The 25,368-nt window shown below is 41.3% G+C and overlaps 1 protein-coding gene across 1 annotated transcript; it reads right to left on the reverse strand.

The window, feature by feature from the left end:
* Nucleotides 1-3,324: 3,324 nt before the first annotated feature.
* On the reverse strand, nt 3,325-12,898 carry LOC135701464 (uncharacterized). Its single transcript, XM_065222274.1, has 3 exons — nt 12,829-12,898; nt 3,687-3,805; nt 3,325-3,621 (listed from the first exon to the last, which is right to left on the reverse strand). Exons 1-3 carry the CDS (start codon nt 12,896-12,898, stop codon nt 3,325-3,327), a joined length of 486 nt encoding a protein of 161 aa, XP_065078346.1.
* Between the last annotated feature and the right edge of the window lie 12,470 nt (nt 12,899-25,368).

Consider the following 25,368-nt stretch of genomic DNA (forward strand, 5'->3'; position numbering starts at 1 on the left):
ATAACCGGCAAAGTTTCCCGAAAATCGCCGGCCAGTAGAATTAATCCACCACTAAATGGAAGTGGATTGTTGCGCAAATCCTGCATTGTTCTATCTAAGGCCTCCAGTGATTTTTCGTGTGCCATTGTACATTCGTCCCATACGATCAATTTTCAATTCTGCAAAACATTCGCCATAACACAGTTTTTGTAGATGTTGCAGGTTGGATTTTCATTGATCTGCATATTCAACGGCAACTTGAGAGCGGAGTGAGCTGTTCGACCTCCCTCCAATAAAGTCGCTGCAATGCCGGATGATGCAAGTGCCATTGCAATTTGGTCTTGTGAACGAATCGATGCCAAAATCAACGAAATCAAGAATGTTTTTCCAGTTCCTGCGGGTGCATCTAATAAATAAATGCCTCCAGTTTCAAGTGTAAAACGGTTGGATGTCGTTCATGTATGGCGAAGGAAAAAAATCTCCAAATCGCTTCGTTGCTGCTCACATAACGGCCCAGTTGGTATTGTGTGACTTCATCGTTTGAATTTTCCGTACTAGCTCCGAACACCACCTTGTCACTGCCTTTATTGACGTACTTACAAATGTACTTGATAGCGGCGCCGGTGGTGTAGTGGTAAGCGTGATTACCTCTCACCCCAGCAGGCCTGGGTTCAATCCCAGTCGGCGACGCCGGGATGTTCTGAGGCATAACATCTCTGATCAGAGAAGTAAAGCCGTGTTGGTCCCCGGTTCATGAGTTTGATGTGATGGGTCGACAGGTTGGGTCCAGGTGTATGAGCTGCTTCCCTGGCGTCGGTAGCATTGGTGCTCAGCACGGAAAACAAGATTGACGGACAACAAATCAATAAAAAAAATGTACCTAATGGATTTGACTGAGTTACAATGCTCAACGTTAATATGTGCATTGAATGTTTTTGACAGTAGCGGCGAGTACGGCACAATCCAACGATTATCGATCTCAATTTTCTGTTGATTTACTTTAACGATTGCTGTTTGTCCGCTGTCTGCAGTAGATCGACGACGATACAGTGGATATCCATCATTACCAGTAATAGTCTCTGCCAGCAATGCCCGTGGATATCTTTTCGAACATTTTCCCTCAACCATTCATGGCGACTCCTTGTTCAATCCATATCAATCATATTCTTTGTTACAACTTCGAATAATCCGAGATCCATTTGAGGATCGGGAATTTCTGCACAGATGACGTCATCGATATCATTTGGCTTATTTTTTCAACCAACCAAATTAGAATGTGAGCATGTGGTAATCCTCGTTTTTCCACTGAGTACACCCAACACACCGCGTTTCGCCGGAATCGTGATGTTTAACGATGTAATCCTTTAGCGATTTCAATTTTTGTTTGAAGACTCGTGCGGTTACGTCGTGCCGATCAACTGGCGATTGGCCAGGGACCAATTCATGTCGTATCTCTGCCCACTGTGGGTTACAGGTGAATGCTACGAATAAATCGGGTCGTCCGTAATGGCGTACATATGACATGGCATCTTGCGCATATTCATGCATTTGTCGCGGACTCCCAACGTACGTTGCAGGAAGTATCGTCAATCGACCGACATTGTTCGCGTTTCCGTCTGCGTTGATAGCATCTCGGAGGTGAAGGTATTCTTCGGATCGCAGTTTTTTTTTTCTGATTCAGGCGTATGAATGGTAATCGCTCAGTTTCAACTTTAAACATATATGTCGACAGCATACTGATGGAACAGTCTGCGACACTTTAAAATATGACTTTGTCGGCTTTTATAACAATTTTGTGGTCATCGGATGGCATGTGATCCAAAGAGGTCTTAAACAATCTTACCAATTCATTGTGCTGATGTAGCATGTTTTGAAGTTGTTCTACAATCATCCTTTTCACCGAAGGATTATGTGCACAACGCTGATCGACTTCTTCGCAAGAATTTCCTATAAAATAAATTTGTAACATTGGTGGTCCGCTTCGGGTAAGGGCAACAACGCACCCACCCGATGATAAATTTGTCCTTGAATTTGTTAAATTTGGTTGAAACGATATTATCTCAGGTGGGGGATACAAAACTGGTAATCTAATTTGTCCATTCGCACAACACAGCCCTTGAGTTTCTTTTGGATATTTCAAGGCTTTACAATGATGGCATACAGTAGTCATTGAACCGATGGCACCATAATCAACCGATGGCACCATAATCAACCGATGGATGGTAACGAAATGCCAAGCGACTGTTCATTAGTTGAGCTCTGCTGCCTACGTCCCTGATGGTGCTCGCCGCCTGATTGACTAACAGTCCTGCGATCTTGTTATATTCTCAATATAGCTACCTTATTTGACGCTTCCCTGACTGTTGGAACCTGTGACGACCGTGCTTAAGCGTTACGGCGTCGTGTGGCCTCGTTCATTTGTAGCTGCTGTTCCGCATCTTGGCTTTCTGTTGGCTCGCATTGCATGTATAACGGCCAATGTTCGCACGTTTCACTTCGGGCATCGTTGGTATACGACGGCAGAACTAAAAGCAATGAAAATTGTGAATTTAACCTCGCAAAAACCTGGAAAGACTTCAGAAGAAATTGAACTTAACACTTGAGGTTAAATAGGTCCACTTCTATCACAGCCGGTATGCTTAGAACACTGCTGAAACTGAATTTCGGCACAAATCACTTGATTATTTATAGTACCTCGTAAATTGCAAAATTCTAGCAGATTTTTTTCACATATTAATGTTTGGACAGGCCACTTTCAAATAGAAACATTGAATCTAAACGTCGGCGATCGATTGTGAATGACAGTAGCTGACGCGGTCGCGGTTTCGTATATTAGCGACACCGCCTCCTAGATCAAAGTGGATTCAAAAGCGTTGGATCCTTATGCGGCCCACGGCATTTCTGGGATTCGCGGGTTTTGAATGTTCATTATTTACGGCAAAATGTTCAGTTTAATGTCAGTATACACACCAAATTTTTATCGCTGGAAATCAGCAATTTTTTGCTGAATTTTGCCGAGCTGAAATTTCAGTAATCATTTCAGCAATATAAAATTACTGAAATTTTCAGCAATGTGAAATGTCATTCTGCTTGACAGAGGTTTACTGAATTTTCAGCATATTTAATAGATTTGCTGAAAATCCAGTTATTCGGCAATCGCATAATTTGACAGCACTTTGCTGAAATAATTCAGCAATATTTATCATTGTACTGAAAAATCAGCTTTTTAGTTTTAATCATACTGGTTCATTCAAAACAACATTAATTTCGGTTTATTTGAATCATTTTCATTTATTTAAACAAATTAAATTTAGTTTCATACCGTATAATCATTTCAGCATTTTGTTAGTTGAGCTGAAAGATAAAGTTGTTAACAGTTGTCGTCATATTATCCACGGTCAAAACGGCTCCAACGAAAAAATTGTAAAAATTTGCAAGAGACGGTTCAAACTTGAATTTGAAAATGAAGTATGTTTGAACCAAAAGCAAAAATGCTCGGCGAATATCACAACCTGCCGAAAACACACGTTTGTTCAAACGAATGTATGTTGCTCCTTCCTCATACTGTGGTGCCTTGACGATTAATATCGGTAGCTTGGTCTTAGTATAGCCAGAAGCGAATTGCTCGACGTCGTCTTCGGGCTGAAAAAGGTCATTAGTATTATTTGCAAATTAGGATAAGTTTTCAAATTAGTGATTACTCATACATTGATCCATTCGATGATATGATCCAAGTGATTTGTGATCTTTTGTGGTCCTTGAATTGCGCGCTTAGCCCCACGAGTTGGATTTTTGTCCTTTACGATAACAAGTGTTCGAATAAATTCTGTAATTCACAAATACATAATCAAAAATGTATCCATTTTCACAGCAAATTTACTCACGGGATTTGATATATGAATGCAAGCTGTGGTGTTTTGCCAGTATTTTTGGCTGCAAAATTTCCCAGGTTTCATTGAAGTCGCCAGCATTAGGAAACATCACTTCGAAATCCACTGAGATCTATAACCGAAAAATTTGTAAGTAATTAGAATGAAACGGCTAGTTTTAACCAGTTTTGCATCATCACCATTATCTCTGATGATCTTCCTGGCGCCAAACGTTTGTCCCCAATCGTTTTTAATTACTTCCAGAGATGCGTCAGTTGGGACAATGTACTTCAGCCTTTCAATCTGGAATATGAATAGTCCTATTATTTTTTTTTTTTTTTTGTTAATTACTTTATTTGTACAGGCTCAATCGAATAAACTTTACAGAGCCAAGTTATCATTTTGTTTATATATTATAAATGTCTTAAATCTAAAATTAAAGGATTGGAACCGATTGCTCGCGGTCTTCTCGAGGTTAGTGGATGACAATTGTTTGGATCGGGAGAGGGAAAAGGAGATTTGGAATATGATTTATGATTCAAAAATTTCACTATTTCTAAAACATATACTTAATCCTATCGACGTTATATCAACTCTGTAATTATACAATTATTACAGAAACAAATCTACAAAAAAAAAACACACACACATACAAAACACAAACTAAACACAAGGTTAATCAAACTTACAATCTATGGTTAATATTCTTCAAGAAAACATATATGAGTTGCATAAACTCCAGATCGCGTCTAGCCAAAATATCCCGAACTGGAACATTAGGTTGTCTACCTCGAGCCCGAAGGGAATCGTACAACTCGGATCTGACTCCACGGTGCTCAGCACATGACCAAATAATGTGATCTGCGTCCTGGTAACCTTGTCCACATTCACAGAGATTGCTGTCTCCCAGCCCAACACGGAACAAGTGAGCGTTTAACGAGTAGTGATTGGACATGAGGCGAGACATCATACGAATGAAGTCTCGACCCACATCCAACCCCTTGAACCAAGGACACTTCGACACCTTAGGGATGATTGAATATAACCATCGTCCCAAACTCCCTTCACTCCATTTATTTTGCCAGCTGGCGAGTGACTGTTGACGATAAATGAAGAAAAATTCGTCGTAGGCGATTTGTCGATCGTAAATATCGCCTTCCATAGCGCCCACCTTAGCAAGTGAGTCAGCCATCTCATTGCCCGGAATCGAGCAATGAGATGGGACCCATGCAAAGGTGATGACAAAAGATCTTAAAGATAAAGCACTTAGAATCTCTCGTATTTTCATGAGAAAATACGAGGAGTGCTTTACCGGCCTCATGGAGCGAATACTGAGACTATCCGTAAAAATAAAATAATGCTCTGGTGCAAGTGAGGCGATCGTTTCTAGCGTATAATGTATTGCCGCCAGCTCCGCAACATATACGGAACAAGGAGCATGAAGCATTCGAGAGGCGCTATGAAATTCGTTATAAATACCAAAACCAGCGGACGCCTCTATTAGTGATCCATCTGTAAAGAACGATCTTGCGGAATCAACTTGGCCAAACTTTGCAGCGAAAATTGACGGAGCAATCATGGAACGATGATGCTCTGGGATTCCGCGAATCTCTTGCGTCATTGATAAATCAAAATGAACAGAACTGTCGAAGTCGGAGAAGCATACACGATAGGGATTATGCTGCGAAGGGCTGACATCCTGTGTTATGTACACGTAGTACAATGACATAAAACGAGTTTGAGGGTTTAGCTCAAGAAGCTTCTCAAAGTTTGCAATCACCAGTGGGTTCATAATTTCACAACGGGTGAGGAGCCTGAGGGATAATTCCGAAAATCGATCAGAGAGTGGCAACATGCCCGCTAACACTTCGAGACTCATCGTATGAGTCGAGTGCATGCATCCTAACGCGATACGAAGACAGCGATACTGGATCCGTTCCAGTTTGATGATGTGCGTTTTAGCCGCCGACTGGAAACAAAAACTACCGTACTCTAAAACCGATAAAATCGTTGTCCGGTACAACGTTAGAAGATCTTGCGGATGGGCTCCCCACCACGTTCCGGTAATTGTTCGGAGAAAATTGATCCTTTGTTGGCATTTCCGCTTCAGATACTCAATGTGGGATCTCCAGGTGCATTTTGAATCGAACCAGACCCCAAGATATTTGAAGGACATAGAATGAGTGATCGGTTTACCCAAAAGTTGAAGCTTTGGTTGTGCTGGGCTATGCTTCCTAGAAAAAACGACCAACTCAGTTTTCTCCGTGGAGAATTCGATACCTAGCTGGATAGCCCAAGTAGACAAATTGTCTAAGGTATCCTGTAAGGGTCCTTGCAGGTCGACCCCTTTGGGCCCTGTCATAGACACTACGCCGTCATCTGCAAGTTGTCTCAACGTGCAGTTGTCACTTAGACAATTGTCAATTTCTCTGACGTAGAAATTATACAGAAGGGGGCTTAAACATGAGCCCTGGGGGAGACCCATGTAGCTAAATCGTGAAGCTGTAGAGTTTCCATGAGAAAAGCTCATATGTTTCTCTGACAGCAAATTGTACAAAAAGTTATTAATTAAAGGAGAAAGGCCACAAGCGTGGAGTTTTTCTGAAAGGACTTCAACCGATACTGAATCAAAAGCCCCCTTAATATCCAAGAAGACAGAAGCCATTTGCTCTTTATTAGCAAAAGCCAACTGAATTTCAGTGGAAAGCAACGCGAGACAGTCGTTCGCTCCCTTGCCCCTACGGAAACCAAATTGAGTATCTGAGAGTAGGTGGTTCAACTCAACCCATTTGTCCAGGCGAAAAAGGATCATTTTCTCCAACAATTTTCGAATACACGATAACATCGCAATGGGACGATACGAATTGTGATCTGACGCGGGTTTTCCAGGCTTTTTAATGGCTATAACTCTCACCCGCCTCCAATCATCCGGAACAATATTAAGCTCCAGGAACTGACCAAACAAGTTCAACATGCGCCCCTTAGCGACGTCTGGGAGGTTCTTCAACAAGTTGAACTTGATTCTATCAGCCCCCGGAGCCGAATTGCCACACGAAAGGAGCGCGAGTGAGAGCTCCAGCATTGAAAAAGGCTGGCTGATCTCGTCTACCGAATTCGTCGTTTCGCGAGGAATCATCTGTGCCGGCACAGAATCAGGACATACTTTTCGCGCGAACTTGAGAATCCAACTATCGGAGTACTCCTCGCTCTCGTTGTTTGAAGACCGGTTACGCATCCTTCGCGCCGCATTCCAAAGCGTATTCATCGACGTTTCGCGCGATAATCCGTCCACGAATTGCCGCCAGTATCCGCGTTTCTTGGCTTTGATGAGGCTCTTGAGTTCGCGTTCAAAAGCCGAGTACGCTTCGAAATGTACGGGTGTTCCACGTTTCCGGAAAAGCTTAAACGCGTCGGACTTTTTACGATAAACCTCAGTGCATTGCTGGTCCCACCAAGGGGAAGGAGGTTTCCTACGGAAAGACGTTCCTGGAACCGGCCGAGTTTGAGCTTGAAGCGCGCTGTCCAAGATCAGATTGGAGAGGAAGTTATATTCCTCCAACGGTGGAAGCCCTTCTACCGACGTTAGGGCATCTTCTATCACATTCTTGAACTTTGTCCAATCGATATTACGGGTAAGATCGTACGCGACGTTAACGGGTTCCGACGGATTGAACCCACTGGCAACTGAAACTTTGATCGGCAAGTGATCACTACCGTGGGGATCTTGGATCACATTCCACGTGCAATCCAACGATAATGAGTTAGAGCAAAGTGTGAGGTCTAATCTACTTCCATTCGAGGATGGGCCAGCCAAACGTGTTACTTCTCCATTGTTAAGAATTGTCATATTAAAGTTGTCGCAGAGGTCATATATCAAAGTAGAACGGTTGTCATCATACAGTTCCCCCCAGCCTGTACCGTGGGAATTAAAATCTCCCATAATCAACCGTGGAGCAGGAAGTACCGAACAGATATCTGAAAGTTGTTTGCGATTAACAACGGCTCTAGGAGGAATATAAACAGAAGCAATACAAAGGCTCTTACCTTTAATAATAGCCTGACATGCAACAACTTCAATACCTGGAAATTGTGGAAGATTCACTCTATAGAAGGAATGGCACTTTTTGATCCCCAAAAGTACCCCTCCTCCACGCGAATCCTCACGATCCAGTCGAATAATGTTAAAATCATAAAAAGGAAGATCGATATCTGAAGAGAGCCAAGTTTCACAAACAGCAAATGCATCACAATCATTATTGTGAATTAAAAACTTAACAGAATCTAATTTAGGAATGAGACTTCGACAATTCCACTGTAGAACAGTGATCAAATCCCCGACCTCGTTTGGAAAATTATCCATCGAAGGAAATGATTGCTGCAATGAGGGGCCATTTCAATGTCAATTGCTTCAAGAGGGTCTTCACAGAAGGAAGCATTGCCAGAACAATGCTTTTGAGAGGATCAGAAATATTGAGGTACTTGAGAATATCGTCCACAATTTTATCAAATGAGAACAACCCGGATGAAGAAGGGGCTTCTGTTCTTAAAAATGGGCCATCAGGGGTTTTTGATGTCCCCGGGAGAGATGGAAAATTTTGGTTATAATCAGTTCTGCGGAAACCAGGAGGAGTTGAAACTTCCTTTTTTCCATCACTCCTTGATTTGGGCAAGCTGATTTGGGGTTCCTTATCTGCAACTTTCCGCGAACGGATGCGTTTTCGTTTCCGTGCAGAACCTTCCGGAAAACTGAAAGAAACTCCCTCCTCAGCCAAGTCAGAGTCAGACTCGTCATCAGACAAAACAGCAAAGGGATTTTTGTCGTTGGTTGATGGTGTGGCTGTTTTTAGCATTGCTGCAAAAGACTGCCTGGAACGCTCCTTAAGAGAGCGTTCTAGTTTCTCCCCGCGTTGTTTGTACGCCGGGCACGATGAGAGACCATGAGGAGTTCCCTTACAGTACACGCATTTTGGTGCAGTGACTGTGCAGGCGCCATCCTCGTGCTTCTCCCCGCATTTGGAACAGCGTGCATTGCTGCCACAGTGAGAGGCCGTATGTCCCAACTGTTTGCAGTTTTGGCAGTTCATGACCCGAGGAACAAACAAACGCACAGGTAGCCGAAGTTTTCCCAACTCGATGTAGTGAGGAAGGGCTGAACCAGAAAAGGTCACCCGAAACGAGTCTGTGGGGGTAAAGCTCTTTTTACCCTCGCTGAAAGATACTGAGTTCAGCTTCTGGACTTCCAGTATCTCAACCGTGGGAAGCAAGGGGTTCTTGAAACGGCCAACCGCTTGCTTCGCCAAGATCTCGGGGGTCAGACTCGCTTCGGTGACCACACCTTCGATCTCCACATTACGAGCTGGGATGTACACTCTATACTCGAGTGTAAAGAGCTGGGAGGCAGCAATCTCGTTAGCTTGTTTCAGGTTAGAGACGACAACGCGAAGTTTATTGTACCTCACCTTCGAGATTTCGGTCACGGCCGAGAACCGCTTCGTCAGATCATTAGTAATTTGCATTACATTCAAAGGTTTCTTTTTGGGCTGAAAGTAAACAACCCATGGGCCAGTCGAGTCTTCTGGGTAGGCTCGCGATCGGGGGCTTATCTGTCCCTGTCCATTACCAGACTGAGATGACGAAGCAGGGATGGCATCATCTGATTTCTTTGATGACAGACGTTTTCGACCCTTCTTGTTATCGCGTGGCAAAGTGGTGTCGTCTTCCGACAAAACGTCCATTTCGTCTTCCGACAAAATGTCCATTTTGCCGTACTAGTGGGAGCGAAAAACGCTCTACCACTGCAACGATAATCAAAATTACTCGGACACAATACACGAAGAAAAAAAAAATACTAACACAGAAACACAAACTTAAAATTTAACAGATGGGAGAAAGAAAGAAACAAGAACAAAAACTTATCTGATAATCCTATACTACTATCACCGAGCGTTTACACAGCAGCAGCGGAGCGACGCGCAGCTTGGATGATCTTCGATCCGCGTGTGCGGGCGGTCTCCGTTGGTGTGTGCTTGTTTGAAGCTCGGCACTCAGCTGAACACACGATGATGGATGAGCGGTTTGAATGTGGAGACAGATGCTGACACTCGATGACGATGATCCGTGTGCACAGGTATGCGTGACCACGCACCGATGGTGCGCAAAATGATTGGCGAATTGCCAATCGCAAAAACAATTTTCGATGATCCCGAAAACACACTTTCTTCTCAGAAAAAAACTCACTTTTTGATAAATTTATCCGGAATTATGCCAGGAATAACTAAGCGAGAAAAACTGATTATTTACGTCAGATAATAGCGAGAAAACTTCCAAGCGCGAAACAAGTCGACCGTACTTCTTGCTAGGACGCGGTGGTGTGAGTCCTATTATTTTGAATAATTTAATTAATAGTGTTATATTATTTCAGGCGTTTTATGTCCAAATAGGAAAGGAAACACCCTCAGCAATAACAAATGTTGTGATGCCGTTTGCCTCATTCTATGGGTGTTCGGTTGAAGTAGCATTTGTGCAGTTATGTTTGAAGATGGCTTATTTTTTCGATCTCGATATCCATAACAGAATGTTTTGATACGATGATTGATGTAGTCGATATTGAATCCAAGTTTCTTGTTGCGGTAGTAACATGACAAGACAAGCTGAACTGTGACTGGAATCACCCCCTCAGCCAAGTCGTGCATCACATCAAAAGCATGGTTTTCCGTTACGTGAAATGTCGTTAGTTCGTTTAAAATACATCCCGTTACTTTTAATCCACAATCCGTTGCAGTTATTTCCTTCTTCCTCAGTTTGTCCAGATTCAGATTGTACCAATGTTTGTCCTTGAGAGGAAAACTGTGCTCAAACGGATTATTTTTAAAGTGATTTCGAGTGATCGTGCATTCTCGGCAGAATAGACTGGCAGATGGTCCTAATAACCCAAATAGATCGTGGACTGCTAGTGTGTCCCCAGCAGTGCTGAGATTTGTCATTGTCATTGACAGACTTTTGCGCGATATTGACAAAATTGTTTTTCACATAGTCAATGATAGACTTGACCCTCAAAAAAATCTTTGTCAAAATCTCATTCATTTTTTCGTCAATGACAAAGATTCACCTGGTAACAGAAAGGGTAATTTCTTGCATTCTGAGTCACATTATTGTTATCCAAGCTGTTCAGGTCGTAGATGCTTGTTCACTTTAATGGCTCCATGTAATTGTTTTCCTCAAGCCATTTAATTTCATTTTAAATTTAGCTTATAAACAAATCAGCACATGTTCGTCACTGACAAAAATGCCTCTGACAATTGACATGGTTTACCTTGACGATTACTGTTAGCTCAAACGAGTGACCAAAGCAGAATTTTGAGTGTCACCGTGTATTGTCGAAATTGTGCAGCACTGGTCCCCAGTCAATGCAATTACAACTGCTTTAATGATGTACTTCTCAGATCCAAAGAACACTGGAACTCCTTTTTCCAATCGCTTCAGATCACCTACGAGTGGAGCCAAGATCCTACTGTAGCCATGTCGCTTGGCATCGGTCGATTTCGCGTAGATCAAGGGGAACACGGCTTTTTTCGATGAATTGAATTGGGTTGGTATGTTCTGAATCTTAAAGTACATTGCAGCAATCTTGTTGTTTCCAGCTCTGGAACTCAGTGTGTTGCGAGGGGGACGACTCTATCTACGATGCAGAAAATATTGTGTTTTGCTGTGGTTAGCTGCGCGTACGCTGAGTAGATAGCACGAAGATTTATCACAATTTTTAAGATTTCCTGCAAAAAAATGATGCGCGATGCAAGTAGATGCGAGAAATGAAAGAAGATTTTTCGAAGATTTATTCGCTAGTGTGAGATTTTTTGAGCATCTAGAATCGAGATTTAGATGTGTCGCCCCCCTCGGTGTGTTGCACGGTTCAGCATCGTCATCGTACAAAATTATTATCAGTGCGTCAGGATTCTCCTGGAAATAGAGGCTGTTCTCGAAGCACTGCCCACTTGTATACGAATAGTATACTTTAGGATTTAATTTATCTGCCACTTCTGCTATACATCCATTAGACGATAACATAAGCCGGTTTTGTTCGTCCTGCAAGAACATCTTCAGTGACTCAATGATGGGCACGTACTGGAAAGTTTCACTGACCTGACGAAAACATTATTTACATAATTTAATACAAAATACACGTAAATTTCAAAATGTCTACCTTGATATTCTGCTCCTGTGCGTTTTTGAAATGTTTTGCTTCCTGAGAACGCAACATGATTGATCTTGGCTCTGGAATTGAGCCAACTGCTTTCTTTAAAAACTGCTCTTGTCGCTTACAGCTTTTAACTTCTTCAAAAAGATTAACAACAGAAACGTCATTTTTGAGTTTTACGATGTCCTCAGAGGGGAATTGCGTTTTTAAAGATCTTATAAATGAATCTATCCGCTGCGACACAAGCATGTTAATTTGCTCAACAACGCTTTTGCAGAAGTCCACAGCTTTCACAATCTTGGCCTGTGTGAATGAGACATCTGCTCGAAGCTTGCACACAGCAACCGATGCAAACTTTCGAAGAGATTCGATCGAAGTGTCACCTAGTTCCTCATCAACCAGGTTTGCGCTTTCAGCGCCCATAATGGGTGCGATGTTCTCCTCAGTGCAACTGGAATTGTCTGGCTATAAATGATCGAACTGTTGGTGGTATTGCTTATGCTGCTGCTGGTGGTGGAAATCTGGTGCCGTTATCGGATGCTTTTTGATTATATGCTGCTTCAGACTACTGAACTTCCGGTAGCTCATCCTGCAACCTTTTTTAGTGCATGTGAAGTGCACAAGCTCCTTATTAAAATGATGTTTATTCTCGTGCACTTTTAGGTGTCGTCGAAGTCCATCAGTATATCCCTCAACCAACTGATGGCAGTAGAAACACTTCAAAATGTCTGCCATTGCTCTCGAGGCTGAAGAAAACACAAGATTATATTTAACCATTTTACTTACCAAACAATTCCTCCACATCACAACGGTCAGCTTTCAGATTCAGCAGAGCTTCCTGAACTTCCGGATCCATGACGCACTTAGTTTGTTGCAGAATAATTAAAAAACCACATTTTTTTTTCTTCTTATTTTGACAGAGTGACAGACGTAGTAAAGTTGCTGGTTTTCAGTAAAAACGAACCAAATTGCTGATTTTCAGTAAAATCGTAGATTGCTGATTGCTTTTCAGTAAACCATTTTGCTGAAATCTTTGATCAACTTTTGGTGTGTATGATTATAAAAATCATTTTAAACAATAGTGCTCATATAAATAAACTTCCTAAATGTAACCGTTTTCGAGATAAAGTTTGTCCATCCTAGAGTTGTTTTCAAAACTTTTGTTTTCTATTCAAGTTTTTATAAAAAAAATATTAAAAAAAAATCAAAAATAAGTTTTTTTTTGTTATTTGAATTTAGAGGTTTATATTTAGTTTTTTTTTTGTAAAAAAACGAAAAAAAAATCTGTGTATATTTTTTTTATAAAGCCTTTTTCTACAACCAACTGTTTTCGAACTACATTTTTTTTAAAGTATGTGTGCATAGGCCCTTTTCAAAAAATACCCTAGAGTCAAAAGAGTCTCCTCTCCTGCGGAAAATACTTGGTCTATCATACTGAAAATATGGGCAAAGTATCATCCAAATCGAAGATGGTCGAGCATGATTTCAGGTTTTTTCAGCTCATTCTGGGTGGAATCCCTCATCTACAAAAGCTATGTATATTTCTGCTCTCAACCGAATTATGTATGATTTGCCTACAATTATGAGGGATTCATCATCGCAGAATTACTTGCTGGTATAGTCGATAGCCCAGACATAACACGAAATAAAATAAGATAAAACTCATAACATCGTCTGAATGGTCAATTTATATCATTTGCTGCGGAGGATGATAGAAAATGCAACTAACATTCAATGTCATAGGGGAAATGGATCTAAGATTGGGCCCATCGCTTAAAAGCTGGTATTTATCATTTTCTTTTTTTCTCGAACACTAAACATGGAACGTGATCACCAATCATAGTCTTTTTCGTCATTGCCTCTCTGCTATACCTCAGCGATATTTTTCACTCATATTTCAAAAGCTACAGTGATTTGAAGGTGTCCGTTTAATGTAGATACAGACCTTAAATATTAACCGAGGGGTGCTCACCAAGTGGTAAAGTTGTGGTGCTGACATGTGAAGACATATTTCCGATCACACTGAAGACTTTTTTCACATGGCGTACGGCACTAGCATCAACTCAACCTTGTTGTACAACCAGATTGTAGTAAGAACTGGCCCCATTATGAGCTGTTTACACTTAGGCTAGTTCACTAGCTCCAGCAGCTCAACAAACTAGCGTGAATTTCAGTTGTTCCTGAAGTATCATGCTGGTAAATAGATGCTGACGACCTTTTTACATTATGCTAAATAATTTTGATATCACATCAAAGTGGATGATCAATCGTGTCGAAAATATTGTGTAATATTACTTTCCAAAATGAACAAAATAATCATTATTTAATACAGTGCATGAACTGATATCACTGCATTTGTTTATTATTGTGGCCATAAAAAATTACACGAGATTTTCGACATGATTGAAGTGCATCCTCTTGGATGTTATTTAAATTTATTTGTTGCTGTGTAGCGCTAGTGAACCAGCGAATATGTAAACACCCCATTAGTGATCCATGTGTAGAGCTACTCGCTGTTGGTATGGTAGGCACGCAAGTGACCTTCACTGCTTAAAAATCATGCTAGTTATCCTGATTGCAGTAGCAATTGAAAACGTTCACCGTGCATCCAACCTGCAGGAATTGATTTCCAATTAGCCAAGGTACCATTGTATGACCGAAGGGAAAACAAAGATTTTTCCCACTTCATCGTAATCTTGTTCGGAATGTTCTCCGGCAATAAGCAATCATTGAAATCCTTCCCGTCGACTCAAAGCGGGAACGCGAGATAGAGAGATAGAGCAGGAGAGAGAGAGAAAAAAGAAACCCCTTAGCTATTCATAAGACCATTCAACAACGGGTCCACGCAGCACCTGTCCATTTATACGACTTGGGCCAGACCAGAAGACCGTCAGCATCGTCGGGATCACGAAGACTCTTACTTAGCATCTCGGGCTCCATCTTCGCTAAGGGACGGACAACAAAACAACAAACGATCAGCCGGTTTTTCCATTTTCACATTCTCCTTATCGGCCATATTCGCGCGCTTCTCTCAGTAGTGGCTGTGTTTTTCCAACCTCTCCGTCATTGGGAAACAAAAACAACCATTTCAATTATGCTACATAATCAACCGATCGGGCAAATCTCCCTGGAGGTGCCAGCTTCTCGGGCTCGGCCGGTCGAGAGGTCGCTTGCTTCTTTCCGAGTGGTTTTTTTGCATAGCTTCAGGCAAAGTAAAGCTACCCCAGCCCGATCCACAACCGACGACGATGACGGAAGACGAAAGGATAAGGACCAGGCAAGGAAATCACTCAACCGAAAGAATGATGGAGGTCGTTGCAAGAGGATGTGCCTTGTCTCGCTGTGTGTTGGTACTAAGAGAGAGAGAGAGAGAGACAATCACACGGCCAGCCGGAGGAGATGGATGATGGCTTCTTGGATGAAGGAGCATCCTTGGCTGCCACTGTTGGTGGGCTATTGGACCTCAAGATAAGCCCTATCTGATGACGAGGGTAGCAGCATGGGATGAGATGCCGATGGTGGAAAGGAATTAAATTGTGCCTTATCTAGGTTTTGAGGGAATTTTAATTTGGGTTTGCTAGTTGCGGATGGCAATGGTATTTCATTAGTCAAAAGTAATCTTCCTATGTCTTGCGGTGAATCACCCCTGAAGTTAGTTCAGCAAACAAGTTTGAAATGTCGATCATAAATTCATCTTCCTGAATATTACATACGATTACAAATTCCAGAGAAAAAAAAATCCACACTTGACTGGGAATCAAATTTCCAGAATTGCCAACAGCTTCCGTTTGGCTGAATTCAATCGGTTGAGAAAACACACTTTCCCCCATCCCTATCGCATTTCCGTTCGATTTCCGCAATCCCATCCTCACGCAGATACACACCCGGAGGCAACTCGAATCGATACATAGGTAGATAAGCGTCTCAATTTGGAAGAAGCATCAGCGCCGAATTTTATGGCGTCTATTTGCCAATCCTAAACAGCACTCCATCACATACTTATGGAAATAAAAATCCACTCTTGTACAACTGCTGTTTACTTTATCGCCGTATATCTCCGTTCTGCTCCACATCTTGCGTTCGTCGCCCGATCCCAAAGCCGTGCGTATCGGAAAACTGAACTAACATTTTACCTCCTTTCTTACACGAGAAGAAGATTCCGCTGGCACCGATTTCCACGCGCCTCAATTTGACCTCATAAATCCTTATTTTTATTTTTATTGAACTTTTCCCATTCGCACAAGCACTTGTGCGCGCATTTTTACCATCACTACAATACTGGCAAGGCAAATTTCTATACCCTACATACATTTACAGAAGGGTTTGCCCCCGTTATATGCCTAGCCAGGAAAGGGAGAGAAAAGCCCTACGTCGTTCAAACTTTACACTTTCTGATTCGACTTTTTTCTGTTCGTTGTGAGTTGGTTGTTGCGATATCTTATTCTTTATTCACGATTCGTTTCGCTACATTAGTTGGACTGTAAAGGAAGCTGAAGGGGCTTTCGGTTCGGATCGGAGGCTTTTTGAAACAGGCCTCCAAACGGTTGGCAACGATGCACACAACTGGTACAATTTACCCGGGGAAAAATGTGAGTGGTACATGAAATTGGGGTTTGTTACAGTTTGAGCCATGTTACTTAATAAAGGAAACGAGAAGATACTGAAATTTTCATTTTATTTCACTACCTTAAGAGCTTATTCTTGACAGAGACGCGTATTTCGTCTAAATTTTTTTATTGTCATCATTCTTCAGTGTCTTGGTTCATTATAATTCAACCTATAAATCATTGTATTAAGGAATAAAAAAATATTACACCAAACAAGTTGGGACCCTCTTGTTTGTTTTGAAACCATCTACATACAAATCTACTGTTTTAAGCACTTAAAGGAACCTCAAACCCTTTTCTCTGAGTTGCTTCCATGTTTCGTCAAGTGAGTACAGAGTTAATGTAAAAAAAACGGCTATCACCCCTGGTAGACAAGTTCAGGAAAACTAATTTAAAAAAGTGTTTAAACTTCAATGGCTTGTTCAAATTTTCAGTCCCTAATAAACATGTTCAGTGATAAAACAAAAAAAAACAAAAATTAACATGTCAGGGAAAATTGCAAAACAAAATTAAATAGGAAATGGCTTGCGCCCTTTTGTATTATACTTCAGGGAATATATTAAAATTATCAACATGTCCAGGTTAAAAACAGATCAAAATCGTTAAATTTGAATTGACTTGCGCACCAAGTAAACATGATTACAGAAAAAAAAATTGGAAATCCTAGTGTCCCTGGTAAACAATTTCACGGAAATTTTTTTAAGAAAATGTTGAATTTAAAATGCTTTGGGTTTTTGATAGACCCCCTAACCATTCATTCAAGGCCACATGACCCCTACCGACATTAAATGAAGGGACTTCATATAAGCTTCGCCAAATTATTGGCACCGGTGGTGTAGTGGTAAGCGTGATTACCTATCACCCCAGCAGGCCTGGGTTCAACCCCAGTCGGCGCCGCCGGGATGTTCTGAGGCATAACATCTCTGATCACGCAAGGGAAGTAAAGCCGTTCGTCCCCGGTTCGTGAGTTGATGGGTCGATAAGTAGGGTCCAGGTGTGGGGGCTGCCTCCCTGGCGTCGGTAGCATTGGTGCTCAGCACGGAAAACAAATCAAAGAAAAAAAAAAGTGTCACCAAAATTATTAGTTTTGGGAACTTTGTTATGCCCGAGATTTCGCCCACGAATGTTCCGGATAATTTCTACACATGTTTCAAGTTTTTTCTTGAAATTTGAAGAAATTTAAGTATGATTTGAGATAGTTAACTAAGAAAGAAAAAATGAGTTGCTTGAAAAATGTTGACGGAACTGTTAGGAATTAAGAATAATTTCACTTTGACTTTGTAGGTAAATATTCAAGGAATATTAGAGCGATTTTCCACCCATCAGGTTTTTCTGTATGGCAAATGCCACCTTCGCCACCTGTAGAGTACGATGCTGCTCATCGTGCTGCAGCGATAAAGTGCTAATGTTTTGATCATACCATATCAGCTACACAATACAGGTGGGCGTTGGCCAAATTTGGATTTTTCAGATATAATCCTAAATAGGACCTAGATTATTTAATATTCTAGTAACCTCAAGTCCGTGCTCTGTCACAATGTTTCATTGTGATTAATCAACACTCAAAGGGGTAAAATATAAAATTTAAGGTAAATTTGAAAGAAAGGGAACTTGGAGTGTAGAGCGCACTGCCCACTGGACGATTCTGAAGCCTGGCCAAGTATGGATTTATTTGATTGAACGTCATTTCCAATGTATATATTGATACATTCAAACCATTGGCATTTGAGATAAGACAGAGATAGGATGCGGAGGGCCTGCTTAGGAGGAGCGTAACCCATGTTATGGCTTCCATTTATTAAATAGTTCAGATAGGCTAGAAATGACAGGTTTATAGTGAGAGAATGTACCATATTAAGAAAGCATAATTTTCATAGGGTTCATAGCGGCTGAGCTGTTCGTTTGTAGTTTGACCTTCCTTCAAAACCAATTTGGCTCTAGAACAATTTTAAACTTGTTCTGCATTATTCACATGTTGCAATTATTGAAAAGAGCTCGATATAAGATAGTCACAGAGAACAGACGTTGAGGCTCCAAAATTTCTCTAAAAACTTGTGTAAAGATTCCTATTTGACTTAAGCGCCACTAACGGCGACTTCCCCACTTAAAAACCCTCTTTGACAACATGATGGCACTGTACTGATTTCAGTACAGTTTGTTGTGATTGAGTGTCGGAGTTTGTGAGTAAGCTGAAGGATGTCTCGCTGGATACGCCCAAGACGGTGAACGGTTCCTAGGGAAAGCACTAGATGCGACCCTCATTCCAGATGACCATGGCAATACAGGAAGTATTACAACAAAGGTAATTGCTATTAGATATTTTGAAAACAGTGACAGATAGCGGACATGAAGAACCAGTGGAGGTGCCGGGCAAAGGTGTTTATCCTAGACAAATGGTAAGTTACAAATTCGATGTTGTCGTTGTCGTAATAGCCGTCGTAGTCGCTGTCGTAATAGCCGTCGTAGTCGTAGGCAGTACCGTTAGTATATTTAAAATTAACCATCAACCGCTGAACATATGGATTATCGCGTATTTCTGTTGTTCATTACATGCCAAGTGAAATTCGAGAACGTAATTTCATTTGAATAGCTTGTTTAACCAGGTCTTAAACAATCTTCACGTCGGTCATAGCTTGTTATGATTGCTTGAACCATGCGCAAAGAGTAAATCGAAACATTGAACGTCGCGTGAAAGTGGATCTTAATGAAGGCCTAAGCACTTTTTCGTAGCTTTTAGTTTTAGTATTTCAAAGATCGTCTGTTGCAGTGGCTTGCTTACTGAGCAGAAAAACGCGGTCCCAGGTCCTTTCATATTTAAAATGTATGGTAAGATCGCTTGTTTATCGTGTATTTTGTAGAACTTTTCGCTGTCGTCGGTGCCGGGTTTGAATAGTTATAAAACTTGAGTAACGCTATAATGTGATATGAGGGGCTCGGTGACCTTAGAGCAACTGGTTTTGCTTACTGATCAGAACATCATGAGTCTAATCTCAAGCTCGTCCACATTCAAGATTCGTCAATCGTTTTATTCGTTAGTATAACTACATGTAAGTAACAGCAACTCGATGATTTAAGGAGCTCGTCTGCCTAGTGGCAAACGTTTTTGCTTACTGAGCAGAAGACCGTGGGTTCAATCCCAAGCTCCTTCGCGTTATATGATCGTTAGGACATCAATTCAGCTTATCGTTTACTAAAACGAACCCTGCTGCAAACCCAACCCTCTTACCCAATATCCCAGTGATTCCTTGTGGAAGTGCAGAGGTGTTCTCGGTTTCCAAGCGAGTGTCACGTCAACACATTCCTACCCCTTCCTTTCTTGACCTGTGTTCGGGCGCGGCCGGCGCTGGTATTGCCTAGTTTGAGATCACCAGTTTTTACACATTGAGGTTGATTACTAGTCCCAAGCATCGTCTATTGGTTCTCTGTGTAATTACAGCTGGGCTGGTACTAACAGTAGCAACCGTGGGCGGTCAATCATGCTCATGCTCATACCATATCAGCTACACAATACACTATTTGAAACAACGTTATTGTTTTAAGAATTCAAGGGGCGGGCACGTTATTTGAGAGAGACAGCACTGCTGACTGTTTTCGGTTGCACTTGCCTTCAATCCGGAACGCCACCACCAGTAGATTTTCGGATTCACCACGAAAAACCACATAATCGGATCTGCTAAGATGTTTAAAAAATTTAGCAGAAATTCTGGAAGCTTCATAGAACTTCAGAAAAATTCTTTGGATCTTTGGAAAAGTTCAGAAAACTAAGTTGAAGTGGGAACTTCATTTAAGTTCGGGAGTCTACGTATAAGTTAAGGGAACATTAAATATTTCCAGGGAACCTCATTTTGAGCCTCCATATAACATAAGGGCACTTTTTGGAAGCCTAATGGACTTTGAATCCAGCTTTCCACGACAATGGCGGCTTGTTGGAATGAATAAATGTATCCTTCACTGTGATTTTTGACACTAACTGCAGGACGTACGTTAGACTTATTTTTTTTTTTTAGTTAACGTCGGTCTCTGTTTTGCCATCTAGTGCCAATCACCGACGGACATCGATTGCCATCGATTGACGGCATCCGAATGTGCAGGAAGGCAGCTTCCACACCTGCGTAGGATATCGCACCCATTCACAACACACATGGGCCGGGACCAACGGCTTTACTTCCCTTCCGAAGGAAGACGTGACCGGAGATTTTTATGCCTTAGAAAAATCCCACCGGCCTCGGCTGGGAATTGAACCCAGACCCATTGGGGTATTAGAAAGCAGTCACGCTTACCACTACACCACCGGCGCCGCCATGCGTTAGACTGATGAAAATAATGAAATTTTCGTTCCAAAGTACTCAAACGGTTCCAGATTGGGTCCAACTTAGCCTTCCAAAATTTGAACTACTTTAGTAAGAAACTGACTTGGCACAAACCATTTCAAGTTTATATGGGAATTACTATGGGAAAACTTATGTTTTTGTTCATATCTATCTAACAATTCACCACATCACTATGCTTTTAAAAATTATAGCAGTGATTGAGAACCACTTTTCAATCAAATGTAAGGAACAAAAGTTGTTAATGATTCAAGTCACTGATGTCTTATGATTATGCTCATTCAACTGTTCAGCAGCAACATTGGTGTTTCTGGTGCGAAGAATAGAGCACAAATATCATGGCTACTATGTCACACTGCAGAATACCGTGTTGCCCACAGAACAGCTGCTTGATCATGCCATAAGAATATTAATCTCTCACAAAATTAATAACAATTTAATTTAACATAATGGCTGAAAAACGATATTCCTCAAAGCTGTAGCTTAGAAAATTTCCCCTAAGAATAGTTATAGAAGATGGGTAGAAGACAATGAACAAAAAGTTTGGTTTTCCCATAGTAATATCCATATAAACTTCGAATAGTTTCTGCCAAGTCAGTTTCTTACCAAATGAGTTTAAATTTTGGGAGGCTAATCAGGACCTGATTTGAATCCGTTTGAGCACTGTGGAGCGAAAATTTCAAATTTTGCATCAGTCTAACGTACGTATAGTCGCTATATTCATAGTCTGGCGGTTAGAATTTCGATCAATTAAATTCTGGAATCAATTCAATATATTTTAGACCAACAATTGAAAAGGTACTATCAACTTTTATAAACAAAACGTTAATTATTCTTCCTTCGCCAATCGAACGCAAATTACCAGCATCATCGAATAGGGGAAACTTTCTCCAACCCAAAGATGGTGTTAGTTTGCGTAGACGAGCCTTGAGTCACGAGAAAAGGGTTTCCTAAGTTTTGTTCGCAATAGCTGATGTGCTCTTTTCTGTTGTAGGTCGTGATTTGTTCGATTGGTTCCGCTATTTGACAGTTCAATTGGTTCCCGAGATTCTATCCGCCAGACTATGAATATAGCGACTATAGGCGTACGTTGTTCCATTTTCCTATTTCCTGGGAGAAGGAAAGGGAGGGGTGGGAATCGGAACTGCTAGTTAGTATCAAAAAGCTCAGTGAATGATACATTTATTTATACCATCCAGTCCGATTACTCATTTCCTGGTTTTTCCCGATTTATCCCTGGAATTTTCGAAATTTTCCTGGTTAAAATCAAAGAGGTTACTGTGTCAAATTGATCATGACTATGACAGTGATTTGCATCCATGCTTTTTACGTTAAAGTTTAACAAATCTTATCCTAGACATGTCACAAATGACATTAAATGTGTCTATCTACTATTTAAAACTTTACTGTTTTTCTAGGCTTAAACTTCATTGATAATTCACTCAGAACTCTTTACAGGATTTTTTTTTGTACTGATGATTTCAAGTTGATCTTTTGAATCATTCCCCTTTACAGAGGGGTTGATGTTGGTTCGCTCGCAACTATTTCGCAAAAATTGACGTGTTTTCGACCGAAATCCAAAGTGTATTTGTGTGTATTCCTTCTAACCCCCACTGGCTGGCAGTGTTATTATGGAAAAACCCTCTCTACAATATTACATTTATAATCATTGTAGACAGCTTTAGCGCGGGAGTTAGAAGGTGATAGCTCTATTAAAGATCCAGCAACCCATTCAGAATGTCTGGACAGTCACGCCCATTCCGAGGCTACTTTCACTTACAATAAGCCGCGCATGTTTGTATTACCTCTATCAATTGGATATTAGTATTACATACACACTTCCAGTTTCAAAATGGTCTTTTGAATACTGGCACGTAGGTATTTAGTTTACTTTTATTTATTTTTATTGTAAAAAGTAATTGGACTTATCTCACCATGTTAATTTGATCCTCCAATCCATGGGTTCCGCAGTTTTATTTTTCTCTACGCTTTGTATTTCATTTCGTGATTCATCTACGGAGCTTGCAAAATCTCAAACGCAGCGTACGTCAGAAAAACAAAAAGGAAAATTAAATCCTTCCTCTAGTTGTCGCGGGCCTTTGTCATATTCACTCGCACAGGTCGATTAAAAATTATAACTTTTTCTTCTCTTTCTTCTTCGGTTGGCAGACTGCAATCGTGGCGCTGCTCTGCGATTTCAAGAGTCAAGTTATAAGCTGTTGTGCTCGGGCAGTTTCGCCGGAACAAAAAATTGCACCACTCCCACTACACACTTTTTCGATTTCGCCTTTCTCTTTCTCTCTGGTTCCAGGGGAGTCCGTGTTGTGTGAAAATTCAAGGAAAAAGACGACGACTATTAAGAACAATACACACTATCTTCCCCCACAGACCCTCGAACGGCGACACTTTGGGCTTGAGCCATTAAAAATGGACCCCAAACCCAAAATTTCACCATGTTTGGTACACTGGAACTATTTTAAATAAGAACGAATACATTTACAAAACTCACATTATTAGCACCCCTCGGTGTCACTTTTTATGGGAGCGAGCTGTCAGTTTGTCAGTTTAGTGCCAAACAGTGAAGTTATTATTTTGCTTTAAATCTTGATTTAAAAATCGAGATGAAAGTGTGTGGGTATGAAAAAAATATCGCAGTGCTCAGAAAACGAAGCTCTTTCAGATGGTATATAAAAATCGATATACTTTTCAAAATTAGAGAACCCAATTATTGACTGCATGTAGTTTTTGAATGAATCACGAACACCGGGCGCTATAGGCTGAGGCGCTGGCGGACGATATAGGCGATAGGCTAAGCGAACGAACAGCTAAACTGATGGTGGATGCTAAACCAGTGGTGTGTGTCGATATCCACTGAACCTGGACGGAGTGAGAGCGGAAGATGCAAAACAATGAAGATTGATCGAGCCAGAACCAAGAGACAGTAACGTGACGATGACGAAGGGTCGAGAGTCTGGATGTAGCCTCCGAAGAAGAGAGTCGATCGGTGGTGCGTGTAGTGATCTGTGTGCACCGTTCAGCACTACCGGTCACCATCCCGATCGCTGGGCTTCAAGGAATTCTACTTGGCCGCCGCTATAACGATCGTTGGTACCTGCCACAATGGCCTCCACCACGAGCGTGGGGCCTCCAGTGATTTTACGTTCGCCATCCGACCAACCGCCATCTCTGGTGTTTGTGCATGCCGCGATTCCACGATCCAATGATTCAATCCGGCCACTGCCATCCGGAAACTGCCATGCGGCAACTGCCATCCGGCCACTGCCATCCGGCCACTGCCATCTGGCCACTACCATCCGGCCACTGCCATCTGGCCACTACCATCCGGCCACTGCCATCCGGCCACTGCCATTCGGTCAATTCGAATCAATTCCATTTAACTTTTTTTTTTTTTTTTCAATTTTGATCCACAAGGAATTGGTCAATTCATCGCCCAACATGGTCACTAGACTGATGCAAAATTTGACTTTTTTGCTCCACAATACTTAAACGATTCCAACTCTGATCCTGACTACCCAAGTAACCATAGGCACGTTATTTTGCCTTTATGGCTAGATACAGCTGAACAACGGCTATACCAGTGTTTGCAAGTTCTGATGAAGCCCGTATATAGCCAAAAAGGCGAAATAACGTGCCTATGATTACTTGGGTAACCTCTCAAAATTTGAATCCCTTTGGTGAGAAACTGAGATGGCACAAACCATTTGAAGTTTCTATGGGAATTACTATGGTAAAACCAAGATTTTTGTTCATGTCTATCTAATAATTCACCATATCGGTCTGCTTCAAAAGCTTTTAACTGTGCTTGTAAGAAATTTTCCCAGCTACAAGTTTGCTGAAGACCACTTTTTGATTAAATGCAAGGATCAAAAGTTAGCAATGGTTCAATGCGCTGATGTCTTATGATCATGCTCAATCAACTGTTCAGCAGGCAACATTGATGTTTCTGGGGCGTTGAATAGGACACAAAAATCATGGCTACTATGTCGCATCATGTCATAAGTTTACCAATCTTTTAAATAATTAATAACTTTTTCCTGTCTCGTTTTACATAGAAACGATCTTCAACAAAGTTGTAGCTGAGAAAATTTTCTTTAATAATGGCTATCGAACTGTTTCGCAGCTCAATATGGAAAAATACTAGAAGGCAATGAACAAAAAGTTGAGATTTCCCATAGTAATTTACATGTAAACTTCAAATGGCTTGTGCGAAGTCTGTTTCTAACCAAATGAGTTGTAACTTTGGGAGGCTAATCAGGACCCGATTTGAAATCATTTAAGCACTGTGGAGCGAAAAAGTCAAATTTTGCATCAGTCTAATGGTCACAGTTGGACTGAAATGGGCAATTCATGATGTTTAGTAGATGTTTATG

Source organism: Ochlerotatus camptorhynchus, unplaced genomic scaffold (assembly GCF_037179485.1).
Source record: "Ochlerotatus camptorhynchus isolate MF236.1 unplaced genomic scaffold, CSIRO-AGI_Acam_v1.1 ptg000162l, whole genome shotgun sequence".
Classification (NCBI taxonomy): Eukaryota; Metazoa; Arthropoda; class Insecta; order Diptera; family Culicidae; genus Ochlerotatus; species Ochlerotatus camptorhynchus.